Raw genomic sequence first — 22,088 nt, forward strand, 5'->3', positions numbered from 1 at the left:
AAAGGCAAAGTTTATCATCCCAAGAATTTGGTTCATAGCTAGAAAAGTTGGGAAAGCGAGAGATGTATTTATTTATTTATACAAAAGTAATACGTCTGTAGTGCACTTAACTTCATTTATTTTCTACACACTACGCTTGGGGCTCCATATTAAACTGCTCGTTCAAACTCTAAACCTTTCATTGTGCAAAAATACACCGATCGGTTATCCACTGACTGGCTTCTCTGAGGGTTGTCTCCATCATTCGTTTTAAATCTACATAAAACTCCTTCCAAAATTAAACAATAATGTTTTCACTGTAAGATTTTCTGCAGATTAAAGGTTATTGCTCAGATACTTGGCATCACACACACACACACACACACCCACACACACACACACACACCCCCACGCACACACACACACACACCATGTAATGCAGCCCTCCCCCCCCGGTCCCTGCTCCAATCCCAACACAATCTCCAGCTTTACACCACCGCCACCTCCGGGAGAAACAGGGAAGGATCACCGGGATCGGAGAGCCTCGGCTGACACGTTTAAATCTCTTTAAACGTTTCTCTTTTAATCCAAGCTATACAATCCGTGATCACGACGGTGGTGCTACATACCAGGAGGCCGGTATGGGGGAGCACACGGCGTTTCTGCTCTTACTGGTGGCGACCTTGACGCTTTCATCTGAGGTGAGCAATACATAGCGGAGAAACCGCAGCCTGTGGCGGGGTGTTGGCGAGCTGTTCCCAGGCTCCGATAGGCTGCGGCGGGCCTGTCGATAGAAACGGTGGCAAACCGATGTGGCGCATTAATATAACGGCTATAATGTAGACGTAACGGCTAAACCGTAGCTCTACGGCAGCCTGTATAAAAAAATAAAATAATACAGGCTGTCTTACTTATCTGACAGATGTAACAATACAAATAAACGGTGTCCGCTTATATTTAAGCTTACAAAATGATTTCTTCTAAGCATTCACATCTTTTTTCAGGAGCTCATCTAGATAACGGGCCTGTTGGAGATTTACTGCGTAGGATAAACAGTCACATCAGTGACCAGGCCTACCGTTAGATGTCAGTGATTGACAGCCAGGTCTTTGTTGCCATGTTGGATGTTTTTAACCTGGTTCGAAGTATATTTTTTTGGAATCCGCTCATAAATACTCCTTAATAAATGTTATTTTTTTCCCGAACAGATTCAAATGCAGGGGTCAAGTCAGCGAACGTCTGCTAGCTTTATTCCATAAACTTTAATAACAGCTTGGGCTCCTGCTAAGAGAAAAAACAAAGATTTCTACGTCAATTTGCTCTTTTGAAGGTTACACGACACGACGAACATTTCACTTTTATTTGGAAATATCCGGCTGTTACTATAAACAGCATGGAGGGTTTTACCTAAGCTATCGTGAGATAGCTGCGGGCTAGTGGTAAACTGCTGAGGAGAATGGAAAAAAAAATATGCAGACCGATTAGTTTCACTCAGCAAGATGGCGCCTGTAGCTCCTGTGCTGCTGCTGCTGCTGCTGCTGTGATGGACCAGAGATGCTGCTCTGCTCAGGCCTGCCTGCCTGTACCGTACATTACTAGAAGTTAACATGGCATTGCTGATGTAATTTTTCAGTAATACACATTTATGGTCTCAAACTCTCACTAATCTGGAGTGAAGTTTAAGATTTTCTTTTATTTTATTCCCACCAAACATCAATGTCACTCAATATAAAATGCCTGCCCTTAATTAAAGCACAATACTATTTTTTTAATTCTAAAAGTTCACCATTTTATGGTTCTTTCTTTTGATATTCAGCAAGGAGTTCACCTTTTAATGTACCAAGTTATGTATACACTGCAAACATCTGAGGTTATATAGCAAGTTTATTCTTAACACGTACAAGATCTAGCCTACCTACTCTAAAGAGCGAAAGCGTTCTTTAAAACGTGAAATTATTTATTGTGTTTGTTAAAATATTTATTAATGATCTCTCCACTTAAGTCCAACATCTGCATACTTATTACTATGTTAATCCAACAGTTCAGTAGATGTGAAGCTACAAAGAAAAACAAAAGCTTTATCAAACCTAATTGAAGCCATCATTTTTATTCACAAAAATAACAGATCAGAAGGACAGAACATTTTAAACAAAGTGTCCTCATAGTGAAGCTGCACATTATATTACGGATTTATTGTTATTGCAGCATTACAAAGCATTGCAAAGAATTGCTAAGACTATATTAACTGGACTGCTAATTGCATGTGAGCACCATGCACTCAGTGTCTCTATGCCAGTTAGGCAGATTAGTTTGCGATGATTATTGTTTAATGCAGTAAAAATTATTTTAGTAGGGAAGTATGATAATTTGTTAAAGTGATTAAAAAACTAAAATTAAGTTGTTTCATTGCCAAACCATCAGATAAAAACAGCTTCAGAAATCTTAAGATGAAAATATTAAACTAAAATTTATTTCTAGTAACTGGATATAACACTATGTTTCAGATTAACCTAAAGCAAAAAGATATGAACACTATTTTGTCAAGTATTTGTGTATTTATTGCAAGCCAAAATAGCACTGTGGGTGAAGAAAAGGCCAACCAAAGGCCGCCCAGGTAGCACCGTCTTAAAGCTACAGTTAGCAGCATGTCTGTTAATTAGCCAACGCTGTACACGCTACCAGAGCAGGTAGCCCGGCTAATCAACCAGCCACGAGTGTCAATTAGCATTGTGCCTAAGCATGTCAGCTTCCCAAGAAAAAATAAATTAATTAATATTGCATTTAATCCTTATAACCAGGAGTAATTAGAAGTAATTTTTGCTTTTCAGTTTTATTAAAGAAAAGCAATAATAACTTTTTATTTTTTTTAAAAATGCTAGATGATTTCTGCGATGTGAGAAATTCATACCTCGGTACCTGTTGGTCCCAAGCTTCCTGAATCGTTACCATTATACAACATTTATAGATGTTCTTTGGTAGCTAGGCTCAGGAATATGTTTTGATTTTTGTAATTCAATTGGACCACTTCATTTTAATGATTGGCTTATTATTCTTGATATTTTTAGAAGGTACCCAGTGGAAAACAACCACAAACACAGTGAAAGCAGTCAGTAAACATGACTTCTTCAACTTTCAAAGGCTGTTGTTGCCGCTCCCTAACCGCTACGCTTTGTTGTTTGGCTGTATGCAAAAAGCCAGTCTAACAAGTTGCATTTGTGCAAATAAGGCAAGGAAATTTTGTTGACATTATATTTTAGTGTTTACAGATGCTTTAAAGGATTCTTTCTTGAAAGCTATTACGCTGTACAGAATACAACAAACAGCTTAGCATTGAATGCTGGAGTTACTGGCAGATGAAAACAAATATAAACTGTAAAATATGAAATTGAACCACACAGCCGATTCAGTGACAGACATCATGCAACTTGCCTCTCACGTGAGATTAAAACTACAAAGAAAAAACATGTTTTGCAGAAGGGAAGTATTGCTCTGATTCTTTCAGTTAGAGGACTTCAACTTTTATTTTACACATAAACATAGTTAGGAATGTTTTGCCAGATTGTGGCACCAATCTGGCAAAACATTGGCAGCTTTGTAAAGTCTGGAAAGTAACTCTCATAAGGAACACAACCATTGCACACATCTGGTGGTCTGTAAATGGATAGATTAGTTTATTTACTCATGGTTGTGCTTTTTGTTCACTGCTGTCTGCTAAAGCCTTGTGGAGCAGTGCTGCTTTGTTGTTGTCTACTTTCACTCTCTCTGTTGTTGAAGGTTCTAAGATAGCTATAACAAAAAATACCATCTTGCCTTGTTTTTGTTATGATTTTTATCTCTGTGGTGGCCAGGTTCCAAAGAACAAAGGGCTTCATTTTTCTTGGCTGAGACACTTCTTTCTTACATTCCTACTGCTAAATATTTATCCTGTACAATTCAGCTGAAAAAAAAACAAGTCTGTAAAAATGTAAGCTTATGAAAAAATAGAAAATGTGCAATAATCTAGTTTAAAACTTTGTAAATAATTACACTAAGGCTTTCTTGACGCACCTTTTGATTCAGTTTAAGCATCCAGTCCTTTTCTTTACTTGGTAATATTTGCCCACTCTAACTTGCAAAAGATCTCCAAATTGATCGGACTATCTATCATTCTTCATTCTCTGATAAATCTTCTGTTACATTCTGGTTAGGCCATTCCAACAGTTTTTATTCTTTGTCAACTCTCTGTAAATTCTGGCTTTAGTTATAGAATACAAATAAGCAAATCTCAAGAAAATCCTGCTCGGATTATTTGCGGTTAATTCAATTCTCCGTATATAATGGCAGGTGTGTCCGCAGGAATGCCAAATTATGAAATTGAATCAAAAGGTTGAATGGTGTGAGCACTTAGCAACCAGCTTATTGCAGCTCAAAGTGTTAATACTTATTAATTCTCAGTGGTAAACTGACAGAAGGTTAAATTTAGCTTTAACAGGTTCTTCCAGGGTTTTTCACTGCTGCCGTCTTTCTCATTCAGGTGCCCATGGACGACTCTGTGGGTTTGCTAACTGAGCCTCAGGTGGCCATGTTCTGTGGGAAGTTGAACATGCACATCAATGTACAGACTGGGAAATGGGAGTCTGACCCATCTGGCACCAAAAGCTGCATTGGCACCAAGGAGGGCATCCTGCAGTACTGCCAAGAGGTACTGAGACAGAATGTTACTGCAGATAGACTGGGAACAGACAGGGATGAACAGAGACCCCACATAAAGAACAAAAATGCAGAAAATGCCACATAAAATTCTGAAAACTTGTTTTCTTTTATCAGGTGTACCCAGACCTACAGATCACAAATGTTGTCGAGGCCAACCAACCCATCAGCATTCCAAACTGGTGCAAGAAGGGTCGCAAGCAGTGCCGGAGTCACACACACATCGTGGTGCCGTACCGCTGCCTGGGTAAGCAGCTGGGATGCTGCAGCTGTGGGTAGCTGAGGGATAACGTTTGAAGAGATGAGTGTCCAACAGTAACCTCATGACTGTGTTGCAGTTGGGGAGTTTGTCAGCGACGCCCTGCTGGTTCCCGACAAGTGCAAGTTCCTGCACCAGGAGCAGATGAACAAGTGTGAGAGTCACCTGCACTGGCACACTGTAGCCAAGGAGGTGAGGATGGATAGCAGGCGCTGCCTGGCTTCACACAGTTTATCTTCACTTGTCTTGTTTTGCTTTTTTCATCCAGCCTGTACTTTTATCAGTTTCAGACTTACTCTGCCACTGTCTTGCTGATATGTGTGCCCTTATCTTTTTAAAATAATTTTACGTTCTATTGTATGTCACTTACCGAGTTATTTAAGCAATGTTGGAATTATAACCTTATGCAGGCTTAAATGTCACAACAACTAGCTTTTAGGATGATTCCACAAGGTGTCCGCACATCCTTAAAAAGTCTTCAATTCATGTATATAAAATTAAGGCCTTAAAATGTCTTAAATTCATTAGAAGAATGTAAGTTGGCCCTAAATATGTTAATCACAGGTCTTAAATTTTGTCTTGAAAGGACTATTTAATCTCATTTATTCTATGTATTTTTCTCATGGGACATTTCTGTCTGGCACCTTCATTGCCTTATGTGACTTGCTGCTGTCTTCGTTAGCTCCCTAGTTAGCTTTTTTGCCTCTATCATGGGTGAGTACAAATTTACCCAGCTGGCTGGACAAAGTAATAGATTTCTTTGGCGATACAGGTCTTAAATTCCATTCATAAAGGTATTTTAAAAGTCTTAGAAAGTCTTAAATTTGAGTCGGTAAAGCTGCAGAAACCTTAATTCAAGGTTATGTGTTGTGGCTTTTGGAGACCGTTTGTATGCAGTTCACTAATCGAAGACTTCTTGTATTCAGTCTTGTGGAGACCGCTCAATGAATCTCCATGACTACGGGATGCTGTTGCCGTGCGGCATCGATCGTTTCCGAGGTGTGGAGTTTGTGTGCTGCCCGGCGGAGGAAGAGCGCAAGTCGGACAGCGCAGAACAAAACGAGGAGGAGTCTGACGTCTGGTGGGGCGCAGCTGAGAACGAATATTCTGACAACAGGTACATCATATCGCCGATCACCTGCACACATATGCCTCCGTCTGCCCATACAAACACTGACCCGGCTCCTCTGTCGGCAGCATGACGCGCCCGGTGGACACGCAACCGGCTGCCGCAGAGGACGACGAGGACGACGACGAGGAAGAAGAAGCCTTCGAAAGGGACGAGGACGGAGACGGCGATGAAGATGACGAGGAAGACGACGACGACGACGTCATCGATGAGCAGGATAGCGACGAGCGCAGCGCCAGCGTCGCCATGACGACCACCACCACGACCACCACTGAATCTGTTGAGGAAGTTGTGAGAGGTAAGACGTGAGGCTGGGCGCCTCCTTCGTGTTGATCCACTTTATTTCATTTTGACGTTTTCCATGACATTCAGAAGCTCCATTCCTGCTTTGACGTTTGTTCCAATGTGCCTGCGTGTGTGTGTGTGTACGTAACCTCAGCGGTGTGCTGGGCCCCCGCTGATTCAGGCTCGTGTCACGCCATGCTGGAACGTTGGTACTTCGTCCCCAAACAGGGCCGCTGTGCTCCCTTCCTTTTCGGGGGCTGCGGGGGCAACAGGAATAACTTTAATTCGGAGGAGTACTGCCTGACTGTGTGTAGCAGCTCGTGTAAGTCCTTCCTGACTGGAGATGGACCACGAAGTGTCCACCTCACCGGCCTGATCCCTGTCCTCAGGCTAACCCTGCTGACCGTTTATTTCCTCTTATTCGCAAACTCTACAGTCGCTCTGATGCCTCCTAACCACTCAGAGTTCTGACTGTGTATAGTTTTGTCTTGTGTTGAGCATGAAATGCCATCATCCATCACGCCTTTCTGCATTCTTTTTCTTTTATGCCAACTAATCTAAGGGGATTAATCTTAATCTTGTAGTTCAACTGAAACTTTGAGATTTTACAGGTGGCGACACGTGATTCTCATCCAGTTAAATGAGACGTTCTTAATTTTCCCATATTTGTCAAAATTTGTAAAAAAACAAACAAAAAAAAAACACAGTCAGTGTTTGCTCATCCTATAATTTGTGTTTTTCTGATTGATCCACTCCTTTAACAATATTGTACAGTTCAAATTAAAAAAACGAAATGATCATTTCCTTACTTTTCCTTCATTTGTCCCAATTATGATTTTTTAGGGCGAAGACATTCCTTTTTCATTGTGAATGTATTTGAAAAGGGTGGACAATCCTTTTGATTCTTTGGGAAAACCCATATTGATTAAATAAGCAAAATAACGTGCACAGCCTATAATACAGGTTTACAAGGCAGGGACACAAAAAAACAAAACAGGCTGCGACTTAAAGAAAATCCCCCTGTGTCGAGCACTGCTGCTCAGCTCCTGGGGGTGTGTCGCACAAAATGACAAGACAGCAGACCAACAGTGGGTGTCTTCAGCTGAGTTTTGTAACAGATGTCGAAACCAACCCTGTAACACAAGTAATTGAGACAAAAAGAGCCGTTTGACTGCTTTCGGGTTTTATTTGGGAGCCTGGGTTTATTATTTAGCCGTGGGTGTCTTTAAGCAAAGCAGAAAGACGTTATTATCAGCAGGAACTACCTGACCTCATGCAGCTTCAGGCAGGAAATCTACCAGACCTTCCTCTGTACGTCACTTTATTAGTTTTAGGGAAGGAACATTCTTTTAGGCCCCAAATAATTATCTGGCTGAATTAAAAACAATATTAAATGAAGAAAAAAAATTGAAGAAACATTTTTTTTAATTAAGTAAAAAATAAAATTTGCTTGGAATGCTATGAGATGAAGAATAAACAACCGGTGATTGCAGCTGTTAAATTGTTTTTTTTTTTTGATAGAATAATATCATCTTTTACCAACTGTATTATTTTATAATAATTTTTTCAATAAAACACAGTCAGCAATTGGGCTGGTGACGTTTGAACTCTAAAGTCGGAGAACAGAGCTAAGATGTTGCGTGAAAAAGTCAATCAAGGATAGAGCCCTTTTGACAGTCACAATTTATATTTAAATCCATGTCATGTAATTATTGCTGACCTAAATTACTAACTCTTCTTCCAGCATGAAGACAAAGAAGTCTGGATTGCGCCTGCATGCGTTTCGACTCGTGTGACTGCATGCTTTGTTCTGCAGAGTTTACGGTTGTCACTCTCTCTCTCTCTGTTTGTGTCAGCTGAGGGCTCATAGCTGAAAGAAGTTGTGGGCTGTTGGTGCAGTTTGCCCTGATCTTGAGTCAGCGTGTTGCAGCTTGTCTGCAGATACCCAAAGATAATTTCTTTTTTTAGAGATTTCAGACTTCATGACTTTTCATAGCCTTTGTGTCAATTTCTAGGTTGTAAAAACACTTCAAGATGTGTACATAACTGCTTTTATGTGACTAACTGCTTATCAGTGAAGACAAATTTCCCCTAACTTCCCACACCATCTTTTGTATACCGTATACAGTCCGCTCTGGATTCATTCCTCCTCTCATTTCCCCCCCTATTCAGTGCCCACCATAGCGCCCAGTCCTCCGGATGCAGTGGATCAGTACCTTGAATCGCCAGGGGATGACAATGAGCACACGGATTTCCGAAAAGCCAAAGAAAGCCTGGAAGCCAAACACCGTGAAAAAATGTCTCAGGTGCGTGACTTCACATCGGAAACAACAACGCGAGGATAATTCCGGTGCCAAGAAATGTAATCGTAAGTTGTTTGACTCTCAGGTGATGAGGGAGTGGGAGGAGGCGGAGAGACAAGTGAAGAATCTTCCTCGTTCGGATAAGAAAGCTGTAATTCAGGTGGGACTCAAGTGTTTGTTTCAGTGAAATGAAAGCAAAGTTGCAGTCACACAAAGTGTGATTCTCATCCAAAGTTTAAAGGGGATTTATCCCCAGTTAAAAATGTACATTCTTCTGGCGTCACGCCAGGCTGTCCATGCATCCTGTAAAAGTCTTAAATTCAAGTGTCCAAAATTACAGCCTTAAAATGTTTTCAACTCATATAAAAAAAAGTAAGTTGGCTTTTTCTAACTTATTCCCAGGTCTTAAATTTTGTTTAAAGAGGACTATTTAATGTCGTATATTGGATGTATTTTTTTTATGTGTTTAGGGACTTTTTTGTCAGGCAGAATCGGTATACCGTTTGCAGTTTTCTGGCCAATTACTGATCTTTAAAAACCCTGACTTGCAGATTCCGATTTTGGCCAATATTGATTTTTTTGTGTGAAATGTTGCTAAACATAGAAAGAAAGCCACTGAGTTGTCAATAGTCAGTCAAACCTTTCTCTCGATAGAACAAAACATGTTAGACCTTTGTGGAGGTAGATTAGATTGATGGATAATATCGGTTTCACATATAAGTATCGGCTGATCACCGATCTCCCAAAATTAAGGAAACCTTGGCCGATTTATTGATGCACCCCCTACTTCCTGTGACTCAATGCAATTTAAGCTACCACTTACTATCTGCTAATATACCCTTACTAGCTACCTAGCTTTTTTGCATCTATCATGGGTAAGTGCAAATTTATCGGCAGTTGGCTGGACAAAATCTGTTCATTTCTTTGGAGGTATGGGTCTTAAATTCAATTCATAATGGTCTTAAAAATATCTTAAAGGGTCTTAAATTTGAGTTGGTGAAACCTGCAGAAACCCTGACACCAACTGACTGGGTTTTGAAATGTGTCATGCATGCAGCACTTCCAGGAGAAGGTGGAAGCCCTGGAGCAGGAGGCTGCAGAGGAGCGGCAGCAGCTGGTGGAGACGCACATGGCCCGGGTGGAGGCCCTGCTCAACAGCCGCAGGCGCCTTTCTCTGGAAAATTATCTCAGCGCCCTTCAGGCTAATCCTCCACGGGTACTTTTGCACGGTCACACCACACCTGCAAAATCAGTTTAAGTACACCTGCCTGTAAAAGTAATCACGCGTCTTTAATCTCTCTGCATCGTTTCATCTCACAACCACAAACTTCCGCATGTTTTATTAGGAATTTATTTGATGGAAAAAAACAAATGTCGTGCATCATCGCAGTAGTGAAAGGAAAGTGAATATCTCAAAAAGTGTGGCTTGCATTTGTGTACTTTTAATTGAAATCCCATGAAAGCAATTGGTTTTAGGATGGGAAGCATATGGAAGAAGATCCTCAGGTTAGATGAGGCCAAAAATGAAATATTATAATTTACAAGCAAATCATTTTGTGTGACTGAAAGTAAAGGTTGTCGCTCAGAAACACCATCCCACACGGTGGTGGCAGCATTATGCTGTGGGAATATTTCTTTTCAGCAGAGACAGGGAATGTGTCTGCTAAACCAGTTTAGGTTTCCATTTGTTGCATCTAAGACTGTATACCCAATTATGTATTGTTATTAGTTCTTTGGTTTATTTCATAAAATCCCAATTAAATGAACTGAGGTTTGTGGTTGTAATGTGATAATATGTGTAAAAGTCTCAGAAAATGTGAATGCTTTTTTAAAAGACACTTCATCAGAGTGTAGCGTTTCCGTTTGTACCCTAAGAAACAAAAACTGGCATGAAACATGTACATGTTTATTAACTGGTGTCACCGACAGTCCCGACAGGTGCTGAGCCTGCTGAAGAAGTACGTCCGTGCAGAACAGAAGGACAGGCAGCACACACTGAAACACTACGAACACGTCCGCACCGTCGACCCAAAGAAGGCTGCTCAGATCCGCCCTCAGGTGCTGAAACCTATACACCACGACCGCTTGCTTTTTTCCGGTGGAAAACATGGTTTGGAGTTTTGACTCTGACCTCTCTTTTCACCTCTTGACCTTTAGGTTCTGACTCACCTCCGTGTGATTGATGAGAGGATGAATCAGTCACTAGGTCTGCTCTACAAGGTGCCCAGTGTGGCTAGTGAGATCCAAAAACAAGTTGGTAAGTGTTCCCCTAATGATGGCGTTTGGACTCACTTTGTCACACAAATCCTCTGCACTTAAAGAGATTTGTTTGGAGAACACTTTTTTTTTTTTGCTGACTGTTTGCAGTAATTAGCTGTGATCCAAAATGACACACAAGCCTAATCCTTAAATACTCTTGTTTTGGTTTGACATGATGCTAATCCCACGTAAACGAAAAAAAAGAAAAAAAAGATTTTAGGTGATAGAAATGCAAAGTAGGAAGTAGCTGTGAATTAGATACCTGCTATTTAAAGGTTTTTACAGATAAATATCTCACAGTCCAGAAACAGAAAACGTTAAGATTATGACATCACTGTCAAAGCACCAAGACATGACATGCTGTAGACATCCACAGCTCAACTGGACAAATGTCAGTCACACAGGCCACAAATCAGGCTTGTATGAAATGACTTTCCTTCTTGTTGAAACAAAGCCCAAGGACCTCTGTTTGAAGGAGACACCACAAACCGAAGGCTGCTCTGGTCAGAAGAGGCCAACATTAACATTTTTTTTGCCCCTGTTCAAAATACTGAACCATGAAACACAATGGCGGCAGCATTATGTTGTGGAGAAGATTTCTTCTACAGGGAAATTGAAGCTGGTCAGGTTCAGTTTCCAGCTGGACAATAACCTGTAAACAGACAGTCAGCAATGGATCTTACCCATTCCACTACAATGGAATGGATAAGATCAATGCATTCTAGTGTTCAAATGGCCTAGTCAAAGCCTCAAAACCAATTCAAAATCTGGGCCAATACTCAGAGTTTCTCCATCCAATCTCACCAAGTTTGAGCTAATTTAGGAGGAAGAAATCAGCCTCTAGATGAGTCAGGCCTGTCAAAGTAAACCTCAAATGACTAGCAGCTACAGATGAGTATCAAGTGTTGACTCTGTGGCTTTAGTTACATTGTGGTTGTAATAAGATGTAAAAATAAAGCTTAAGGAATATAAATACTTGAGCGAGGCAGTTTATCTGATTCGGAAGGGATTAGGCGCCAACTTACGTAACATTATCTTTTCGCTGTGCAACCAGAAAACAACTAATTCTGCTCTCACTGACACAGGATTATGCTGGTTCCCTGTGCTTAATCAACGGGAGTCCAAAATAATAATAGTGAACTGACAGTCATATAATTTAGAGTTCAACTGTGTTAAAATTGTGCCACAGTATGTGGTTAACTTGCCGCAAAAAGACATTGAGACAACACTGCGCTCCACATGGATGGATTAGTCACTTTGCGAGGAGGTTTGTGAAAGTTTCAGGCGGTGGATGAATCAGGCGCGCAATATGTGATGCGTGTGGGAGATTTAGTAAGGACAGAGAATGAATCCAATGATTCTCATTGCTATTACTAAATTATTAGACGTTTTCTTTGGAGAGCGAAGAGGTCATCCTAACCCTACAGCAACAATAAGACATTATATCTTTTTAAATATTGATGTTACATTGACAAATGGTCAGGATGAAAGAATCTTAATTTAGGTCATTTTACATCCTATCACCTGCTGTAAGGCAACTATAAGTTCGGTTCTGTTAGCATGGCACCATCATGCTAATTGAACTAGCTACTTTTACTCACTTACCCCCTCCCACCGTCTCTGCCTTCCATGCTCACTCTGTTTCTTTCCCTTCCAGCGATTATAGTGCAGAGAGTCCAGTCTGAGCTGTCTCAGCAAGTCTCTTCCCTGCAGAGCGACGGGCGGGTGAGTCCCACTCACATATGCCTCCTGCATGTATAAATAGCGTTAAAGCCAAACAATATGACAGTTGGGACAAAGTCACGAAGCACAAAGAAACTTAAATGCTGACGTGGTGGGTGCGCAAAAATATAAGCTGAGCCCCAAACAATTCTATCAGACTGTGGAATCACAGATTTAGGAGAATTTATTCAGTGTTTTTGAACTGAATCAATCCATCAATCATTCTTGTGACTCAGTCTTTTGGGGACAACTCGTCAGATTTGGAACGCCTTTCACTCTTACGCATCCTGATTAATGTCCCTCTGTGTTTGCAGGTGGACGGCAGGGTGAGCTATGGCAACGACGCGCTGATGCCAGATCAGGCCTACAGCTCTGCTCCGATGGAACCCGGCCTGGACGGACTGGGCTTCATTCACCCGGAGAGCTTCAACCAGCCAAACACTGAGAACCATGGTAATGCTTAACGTGAAGGGGTCTAGTTGAAGTAAAACTTGTGAACGGTGAACTTCTTTAATAACAATAATAAAAAAAAAAACAACATTAGATTAAATGTACTTAACAGGATTTTTATGTCCCTGAAGCCAATCTTTTACAGTAAGCACTTGTTCCAGTTGGACTACATTAAATTCAGTATCTTTGAAAAGCAGCATTATATTACCAGCACATTTCATTAGTACATGGTCATTACATGGTCTGCTCGAGTGTTAGTATAATGTCTCAGTTAGTTGAACTTTAGGCGTCATCACTTGTCGTCTCTGCAGCTCTCTCCCACACAAACAACTGTCGACTCTCTTTTGCTTTCAGCGTCTTTGTAAAACCTTTTGTTTATTATGGAAAACCCAGATTCATTAGTGCAACGTCTCACACGACGCGCCTGTAATTTAGTGTTGCAAGTCGCATACATGAAAGCGGGTTGTAATTGTTACAAACCACATGATTCCTTGAGGGTGCAGCTTGCATAAAGTCACAGACAGTAGTGAACCCACAACAGCTATCAGAAGTTCAGTTTAGTCCTATTCAACATTGTTTTTCTGTTTTTCTCTGCAGTTGAGCCTGTCGATGCTCGTCCCAATCCAGACAGAGGACTCCCGACACGACCTGGTACGTATCTATGTTTGCAACACCCCTTTTAATTTCTTTTATATATATATATATATATATATATATATATATATATATATATATATATATATATATATATATATATATATATATATATATATATATATACAGTACAGACCAAAAGTTTGGACACACCTTTTAATTCAATGAGTTTCCTTTATTTTCATGACTATTGACATTGTAGATTCACACTGAAGGCATCAAAACTATGAATAACACATGTGGAAATATGCACTAAACAAAAAAGTGTAAAACAACTGAAAATACCCCTTATATTCTAGTTTCTTCAAAGTAGCAACCTTTTGCTGTGATTACTGCTTTGCACACACTCTGCATTTTCTTGATGAGCTTCAAGAGGTAGTCACCTGAAATGGTTTTCACTTCATAGGTGTGCCCTGTCAGGTTAATAAGTGGGATTTCTTGCCTTATAAATAGTCATGAAAATAAAGAAAACCCATTGAATTTGAAAGGTGTGTCCAAACTTTTGGTCTGTACTGTATATATGATGCTAAAAGTAGCTTATGTAAAAATAATTTTAAAAAAAAGTTCAAAACATGTAAATATTTTACCAATCATTATTTTAGGGATTTGTTCACCTGTCGTTAACTAAAATATCTCAACAACGTTTTGATGACCTGCTGTTTTACTTTGCACAGATACGTGTAATTCTTATTTGGACTCCGTCTGTTTTTATTCTGGTACCAACATGAATCGCAATGTCATATTTTCCCAAAACTGAAGAAAATCTGTATACAGTATATATATATAAACTGTATCTGCAGGTGCAATAGTTTACAGTGCAGTAAACCTTTACGGTTTACTAAACTCCACACCCTAATTTCACAACCTGCCTTCATCATGCAACACGTTGCATAACTAAAATGTTTTTTTTGTTGTTGTAAAATGCTGCTGGCTACAATGTGCAAGCATAAAGAAGCATGCTATATTTAGCATATCTATTATCCGTGGTCTCCTCCATGGGCTGCCACCTTATCGTGGTGGAGGGGTTTGAGTGTCCCAATGATCCTAGGAGCTATGCTGTCTGGGGCTTCATGCCCCTGGTAGGGTCACCCAAGGCAGACAGGTCCTAGGTGAGGGACCAGACAAAGAGCAGCCCAAAGACCCCAATGATGAAGGAAAACTTTGGACTTGGTGCTCCCTCGCCCGGACGCGGGTCACCGGGGCCCCACTCTGGAGCCAGGCCTGGAGGGGGGGCACGATGGCGAGCGTCTGGTGGCCGGGCTTTTACCCATGGAGCCCGGCCGGGCTCAGCCCGAAGAGGAAACATGGGCCCCCCCTCCCATGGGCCCACCACCCGTGGGAGGGGCCAAAGGGGTCGGGTGCAGTGTGGGATGGGTGGCAGCAGAGGGAGGGGACCCTGGCGGTCCGATCCTCGGTTGCAGAAACTGGCTCTTGGGACGTGGAATGTCACCTCTCTGGTGGGGAAGGAGCCGGAGCTAGTGCGTGAGGTCGAGAGGTTCCGGCTAGAAATAGTCGGTCTCACCTCGACGCACGGCTCTGGTTCTGGAACCAGTCTCCTTGAGAGGGGCTGGACATACTTCCACTCTGGAGTTGCCCAAGGTGAGAGGCGTCGGGCAGGAGTGGGCATACTTGTTGCTCCCCATCTCGGCGCCTGTACGTTGGGGTTTACCCCGGTGAACGAGAGGGTAGCATCCCTCCGCCTACGGGTGGGGGGACGGGTTCTGACTGTCGTTTGTGCTTACGGGCCGAACGACAGTTCAGATTACCCACCCTTTTTGGAGTCCTTAGAGGGGGTACTGGAGAGTGCTCCTCCTGGGGACTCCCTTGTTCTGCTGGGGGACTTCAACGCTCACGTGGGCAATGACAGTGAGACCTGGAGGGGCGTGGTTGGGAGGAACGGCCCGCCCGACCTGAACTCGAGCGGTGTTCTGTTGCTGGACTTCTGTGCTCGCCATGGATTGTCCATAACGAACACCATGTTCAAGCATAAGGGTGTCCATATGTGCACTTGGCACCAGGACACCCTAGGCCGCAGTTCGATGATCGACTTTGTCATCGTTTCATCGGATCTGCGGCCGTATGTCTTGGACACTCGGGTGAAGAGAGGTGCGGAGCTGTCCACTGACCACTACCTGGTGGTGAGTTGGCTCCGGTGGTGGGGGCGAAAGCCGGTCAGACCTGGCAGGCCCAAACGTGTTGTGAGGGTCTGCTGGGAACGTCTGGCGGAATCCCCTGTGAGACGGAGCTTTAACTCCCATCTCCGGCAAAACTTCGAACACGTCCCGGGGGAGGTGGGGGACATGGAGTCTGAGTGGACCGTGTTCCGTGCCTCCATTGTCGAGGCGGCCGATCGGAGCTGTGGCCGCAAGGTTGTCGGTGCCTGTCGCGGCGGCAACCCTCGAACCCGCTGGTGGACACCTTCGGTGAGGGATGCCGTCAGGCTGAAGAAGGAGTCCTATCGGGCCTTTTTGGCCTGTGGGACTCCGGAAGCAGCTGATGGGTACCGGCGGGCGAAGCGGCATGCGGCTCGGGCGGTTGCTGAGGCAAAAACCCGGGCGTGGGAGGAGTTTGGAGAGGCCATGGAGAAAGACTTCCGTACGGCTTCGAGGCGATTCTGGTCCACCATCCGGCGTCTCAGGGGGGGGAAGCGGTGCAGCACCAACACTGTTTATAGTGGGGATGGTGTGCTGCTGACCTCTACTCGGGACGTTGTGGGCCGGTGGGCAGAGTACTTCGAAGACCTCCTCAATCCCACCAACATGCCTTCCACTGAGGAAGCGGAGCCTGGGGACTCTGGGTTGGGCTCTCCAATCTCTGGGGGCGAGGTCGCCGAGGTGGTTAAAAAGCTCCTCGGTGGCAGGGCCCCGGGGGTGGATGAGATCCGCCCGGAGTTCCTTAAGGCTCTGGATGTTGTAGGGTTGTGTTGGTTGACGCGACTCTGCAATGTCGCATGGACATCGGGGGCAGTTCCCCTGGATTGGCAGACTGGGGTGGTGGTCCCCCTGTTCAAAAAGGGGGACCGGAGGGTGTGCTCCAATTATAGAGGGGTCACACTCTTAAGCCTCCCTGGCAAGGTCTATTCAGGGGTCCTGGAGAGGAGGGTCCGTCGGATAGTCGAACCTCGGATTCAGGAAGAGCAGTGTGGTTTTCGTCCTGGTCGTGGAACTCTGGACCAGCTCTACACCCTCGGCAGGGTCCTGGAGGGTGCATGGGAGTTCGCCCAACCAGTCTACATGTGTTTTGTGGACCTGGAGAAGGCGTTCGACCGTGTCCCTCGGGGAGCCCTGTGGGGGGTTCTCCGGGAGTATGGGGTACCGGGCCCTTTGATACGGGCTGTCAGGTCCCTGTATGACCGGTGTCAGAGTCTGGTCCGCATTGCCGGCAGTAAGTCGGGCTCGTTTCCGGTGAGAGTTGGACTCCGCCAGGGCTGCCCTTTGTCACCGATTCTGTTCATCACTTTCATGGACAGAATTTCTAGGCGCAGCCAAGGTGTTGAGGGGATCCGATTTGGTGGCCTTAGGATCTCATCTCTGCTTTTTGCAGACGATGTGGTCCTTTTGGCTTCATCAGATCGTGATCTGCAGCTCTCGCTGGAGCGGTTCGCAGCCGAGTGTGAAGCGGCCGGGATGAGGATCAGTGCCTCCAAATCCGAGGCCATGGTCTTGAGCCGGAAAAGGGTAGAGTGCCTTCTCCGGGTCAGGGGGGGTGTCCTGCCCCAAGTGGAGGAGTTTAAGTATCTCGGGATCTTGTTCACGAATGGGGGAAGAAGGGAGCGGGAGATCGACAGGCGGATTGGCGCAGCGTCTGCTGTCAAGCGGGCGCTGTACCGGTCCGTCGTGGTGAAGAGAGAGCTGAGCCAAAAAGCGAAGCTCTCGATTTACCGGTCGATCTACGTTCCCACCCTCATCTATGGTCATGAGCTTTGGGTCATGACCGAAAGAACGAGATCGCGGATACAAGCGGCCGAAATGGGTTTTCTCCGTAGGGTGGCTGGGCTCTCCCTTAGAGATAGGGTGAGAAGCTCAGTCATCCGGGAGGGACTCAGAGTAGAGCCGCTGCTCCTTCACATCGAGAGGAGCCAGTTGAGGTGGCTCGGGCATCTGGTCAGGATGCCTCCTGGACGCCTCCCTGGTGAGGTGTTCCGGGCACGTCCCACCGGGAGGAGGCCCCGGGGAAGACCCAGGACACGCTGGAGGGACTATGTCTCTCGGCTGGCCTGGGAACGCCTCGGGATTCCCCCGGAGGAGCTAGAAGAAGTGGCTGGGGAGAGGGAAGTCTGGGCCTCCCTTCTGAAGCTGCTACCCCTGCGACCCGACCTCGGATAAGCGGAAGAAGATGGATGGATGGATGGATGGATGGATTATCCGTGGTTTCCCGAATAAAAGCTGATGAGATTGGATTTTATTTTCTGTTTTTGTTTCTCACTGTGTTTTTACTAGACATTATGAAAACAAAAGAAATACAACTGGCTTGGAGGCAAGTTTTTCTGATCCTGTTTAATTTGTTTGGAGATAGTTTCCACTCAGACCGGTCGGAACAAGGACCCATATTTATGTGCACATTTCAGCCAATCAAGTTCATCACGTTGTTTGTTCAGGAAAGTACCTGGTGTTCAGAAAAGTACCTGGTTATGTGGCCTTACTGCATTCATATGTATTGAGGCTAGAAAAAATGTAAATTCTGGGCTTGAAAGGATTTTTTCCCCCCCTTTCAAGCTATAAAACCATCCTTATCAATCATTATGTTGTTGCTTTGGGGGGGTTTATCTGTAAGCAGGTACGTAACAAAGCACTTTCAGTGAAACTTTCTGTTTTCAAATAAGACTGATATGTCTGATTTCAGTTTCTGCCTTGAAGCCAGAAGAGATGCCAGAGGTGCGGATGGACACCGAAGAGAGGCAGAGCGCTGGATATGAGGTTTACCATCAAAAATTGGTAGGGATTGCCAAGCAGGTCATTCCCACCTGCCAGAGTAGTTTAGAATAGGATTCCTACGCAGTCTGCAACCCAGATTGAGTCTTTTCCTGGTCTGGATTAAAATTAAAAAACAAAACAAAAACTAAAATCCACACATTCAGACTTCCAGACTTTTTTCTCTCTTTTGTGCTCTGCCAGATCCATCCATCATAAATTCAGTGAAGCTTTTGTACATATACTTTGGAAAATATATGTACTTTCCAACTTTGGAATGTATATGCACTTTCCAAAGTACATATACTGGAAAAACGGAAAAACTGAAAAATTAAACCCAATAAATGAATAAAGGGGTAGAAACTCTATTGTTACTTAAAAAATCTTTATTTTTTGGCAAAAGTTTTTATATATCCTATGATAGTAAAGATTGCAACAATGCATCCATACCGTAAAGACTTTTTAAATGTCACTTTAGCATATACAGTACAAGAAAGCTGTTTAAATGCTACAACATTTTGTATGTTTGTAGCATTCAGTCCCTTATATTGTACTGATAAATAGTCCTGACTGACGCATCTCATCTGTAGGTGTTTTTTGCTGAGGACGTGGGGTCCAACAAGGGCGCCATCATCGGGCTTATGGTTGGAGGGGTTGTCATAGCGACAGTCATTGTCATTACTTTGGTGATGCTGAGAAAGAAGCAATACACCTCCATCCATCATGGTGTAATCGAGGTAAAAGGCTAAAACCTACATGATGTGATATTCTATAAAGTTAATCCTTCATAAACTCCCTTTTTTTTCTGTGTTTTTGTTGTTGTTGTTGTTGTGGAAGGTGGATGCAGCAGTGACTCCCGAGGAGCGTCATCTGGCCAAGATGCAGCAGAACGGCTACGAGAACCCGACCTACAAATTCTTCGAGCAGATGCAGAACTGAAGGACCGCTGGCTGACGTTTCCTTCAGGTGTGCCCCGCCCGGCTCCACACGGTCACCGTCGCGCTCTCTTCCATTCTGATCCCTTGCCCTCAGCCCCTGCAGGGACCACGAGGGCGGCTGTCAAAGCTGGTTTTTAACGTTTCAAACAGAAAAGATCAACCTTTTGCATGTCTCAGTCAGGGGTTTGGGCCAAAGGATGCTGGCATGGAACGAATATCTTTTTAATCTTTTTTTTTTTTCTTGCTTGATTGTACAGAGCTAAAAAGTTCCCCCCCCTCAAGCAGACAAAGGTACCCCGGCTTACCTGCACGTTTCAGCCAATCACAACTCCTCGTGGTGTTTGTACAGGAAATACCTTTGTGTTTATATGACATCATCATCTGCCCTCAGATAACAGGTCGGGGCTCTTAGAGCTCCTCGCCGCACGACTGAAGTGTTTCAGGTCGGTTTTGCATAAAAAGCAGAAAACAAAGAAAAAATATATCCTCAATCAAAATATATTAAAAGCTGATGATATTTAATGTTTTGTTTTTTCATGTGTAATATAATAAGCCAGAGATTAGCTGTAAGTAAATGTAGTGCATGGCATTATCGAAGTATGTGGACGTCCTGAGAGCGGACGTCCCTTTAGATATTTTAGCAGGATTGTATATTTCCAGTGTCAACTTTGTGATCTCGTGATATGAAGGAGAAAAAAAAAAAAGTATTGAGAATATGCTCTGCTTTGTCGTCGCACAGACTTGCTTTAATTGAAATCCGCTCATCTCCATGCTTCACTGTTGCGTTAGCTGCATGGGCCAAATGCTCTCTCCTCGTGTAAAATATGAAGTCTACTAGAATCTGAAAGGAAGAAGATCGTGTTACTCTTTGCGTTTCTATGCACTCGTCATTTCCGAAGTCTGACTATTTTCACCAAATATGGAAAGCGTTAATTTTGATGCCGACTGTCGCCGCACTTTGTGATGTCTTCTTTTGTTTTAGAACGAAGATTGAAGGGGTAGTCCAGAATTTTACAACGAGGCTCTGTGGCAAGATCGTAAGCAGTTAGTATCTTACCTGCTGTAGATAATTTAGTGTTCGCCTCGCTCTAACCCATCATGCTTCGTGTGAATCATGCGTACAACTTCAGGATCAGCATTGTTACGGTCACAGCAAAGGTCTGAGAAGAAATCTGAATAAAAAGCAGGAAAGTATCAAGTTTTACTCTTTAAATTGACTAATATGAACAGAGGTTCAGGCACAGCAGCAAGGAGAAACATTGAGCTGCTTATGTGTTGCAGGATCTCTTGCAGCTCTGCATCTCTAATATTAGGAGGGTAAAAATACAATTCAACAGTAAAATATGTTTCTATGCTTTTAAACCTGCTGTGAGAGAATCATGTATTTGACTATTATTATTTATTTATACCGTACATATTTGAGCCATAGTCACATTTGCAGTCGGTGGGTATTTCTACAAAAGGATGGATTATTTACCTCAGAGGTGGATATTGGAGGCGGTGCGCCACCAATGACCTTCCTGTGTGAAACACGTACTGAGAATGGAACGTGTAAAAGCTTTTCTGGTCAGAAAAGCGAGGCAGTTTAAAAATCAACATTTTGCACTATTTTTCTTATGCTATTGATGTTTTTAAAGTTTTGGAGTTGCTTTAAGCCTCGAGGATCAAATCACCTGGATTGATACTAAATGAAGACACAAACAGTACAAACAGTAATGTACTGCAAGTAAGATATTATCTGCTTCTAACCTCGAACACACCTCGCTCCTGGATCCTGAGCTACCCCTTTTACGTTAAGCTTTGGAAAGCTGTTTTTAGTAAAGCATATCATTCCTGATTTAACTAATATCTTGATTGTAAATACTTGGCCGACGGAGCATCTAGGGTTGTTGAGCCACTGAAGTGATGGTTTCCAGTTGTCTGCTCTTTTGTCCTCGTCTAAAAATCCCCCAACTCCTCACATCAATCCTTTTTGTTTCAGATCTGGCAGCAATATTGTACAGAGCAGGAGTTGTTAATCAGACATTACTTAGGGCAGTACTTACTGGAAAGTGCTTAGATGTTCTCCAGACGGTTCTGTATTTACACCACAAACATTCCTTCACCAAATCAACCCTTTCTATTTTTCTACATCCGCTGTGTATACATGTACAGTGCTGTAACGTTTCTTTCCTTGCATATCTGTTGTAATGCTCCTCAAAGCGAAAGACGTGTTCAACTCCCCTTAAGTTATTATAATAGTTACCATGAATGTGACATGCATATATTGCATTATTATGAAAATACAACACATATCACCTCTGCAAATGTACAGACACCAACTGAAGCTCTTAAATCAGGTGAATGTTTAATTAAATGCTTTTCCCCCCTCCGTTGTTTTAGTGACCTTCCTTTTGTGTGTGGTTTGAAACATTTGCTTAAAGTCAGAAAAGCTTTCTACACTCCCCCATTCCATAAATAAATTTTGAATGTACATATGACTGGCTGTTTTATTTTTCTTTTGTGGGGCAT

At 43.2% G+C, this 22,088-nt stretch overlaps 1 protein-coding gene across 2 annotated transcripts; it reads left to right on the forward strand.

Moving 5' to 3' along the window:
• The first annotated feature begins 453 nt into the window (after positions 1 to 453).
• LOC116722913 (amyloid-beta A4 protein-like) lies at positions 454 to 22,057 on the forward strand. Of its 2 annotated transcripts, XM_032567324.1 has the most exons (18): positions 454 to 680; positions 4,493 to 4,660; positions 4,786 to 4,915; positions 5,007 to 5,119; positions 5,854 to 6,044; positions 6,125 to 6,354; positions 6,496 to 6,663; positions 8,514 to 8,647; positions 8,730 to 8,804; positions 9,702 to 9,860; positions 10,574 to 10,702; positions 10,802 to 10,901; positions 12,561 to 12,628; positions 12,940 to 13,078; positions 13,673 to 13,726; positions 18,572 to 18,663; positions 19,230 to 19,376; positions 19,477 to 22,057. In XM_032567324.1, the coding sequence occupies exons 1-18, from the start codon at positions 621 to 623 to the stop codon at positions 19,576 to 19,578; spliced, it is 2,259 nt and encodes a 752-aa protein (XP_032423215.1). In that variant the 5' UTR covers positions 454 to 620; the 3' UTR covers positions 19,579 to 22,057. The 2 variants fall into 2 exon arrangements, with proteins under 2 accessions (XP_032423215.1, XP_032423216.1); XM_032567325.1 differs by lacking the exon at positions 6,496 to 6,663 and having other exon boundaries at positions 455 to 680.
• The last annotated feature ends 31 nt before the right edge of the window (positions 22,058 to 22,088 follow it).

The sequence above is a fragment of the Xiphophorus hellerii genome, chromosome 7, assembly GCF_003331165.1.
Source record: "Xiphophorus hellerii strain 12219 chromosome 7, Xiphophorus_hellerii-4.1, whole genome shotgun sequence".
NCBI lineage: Eukaryota > Metazoa > Chordata > Actinopteri > Cyprinodontiformes > Poeciliidae > Xiphophorus > Xiphophorus hellerii.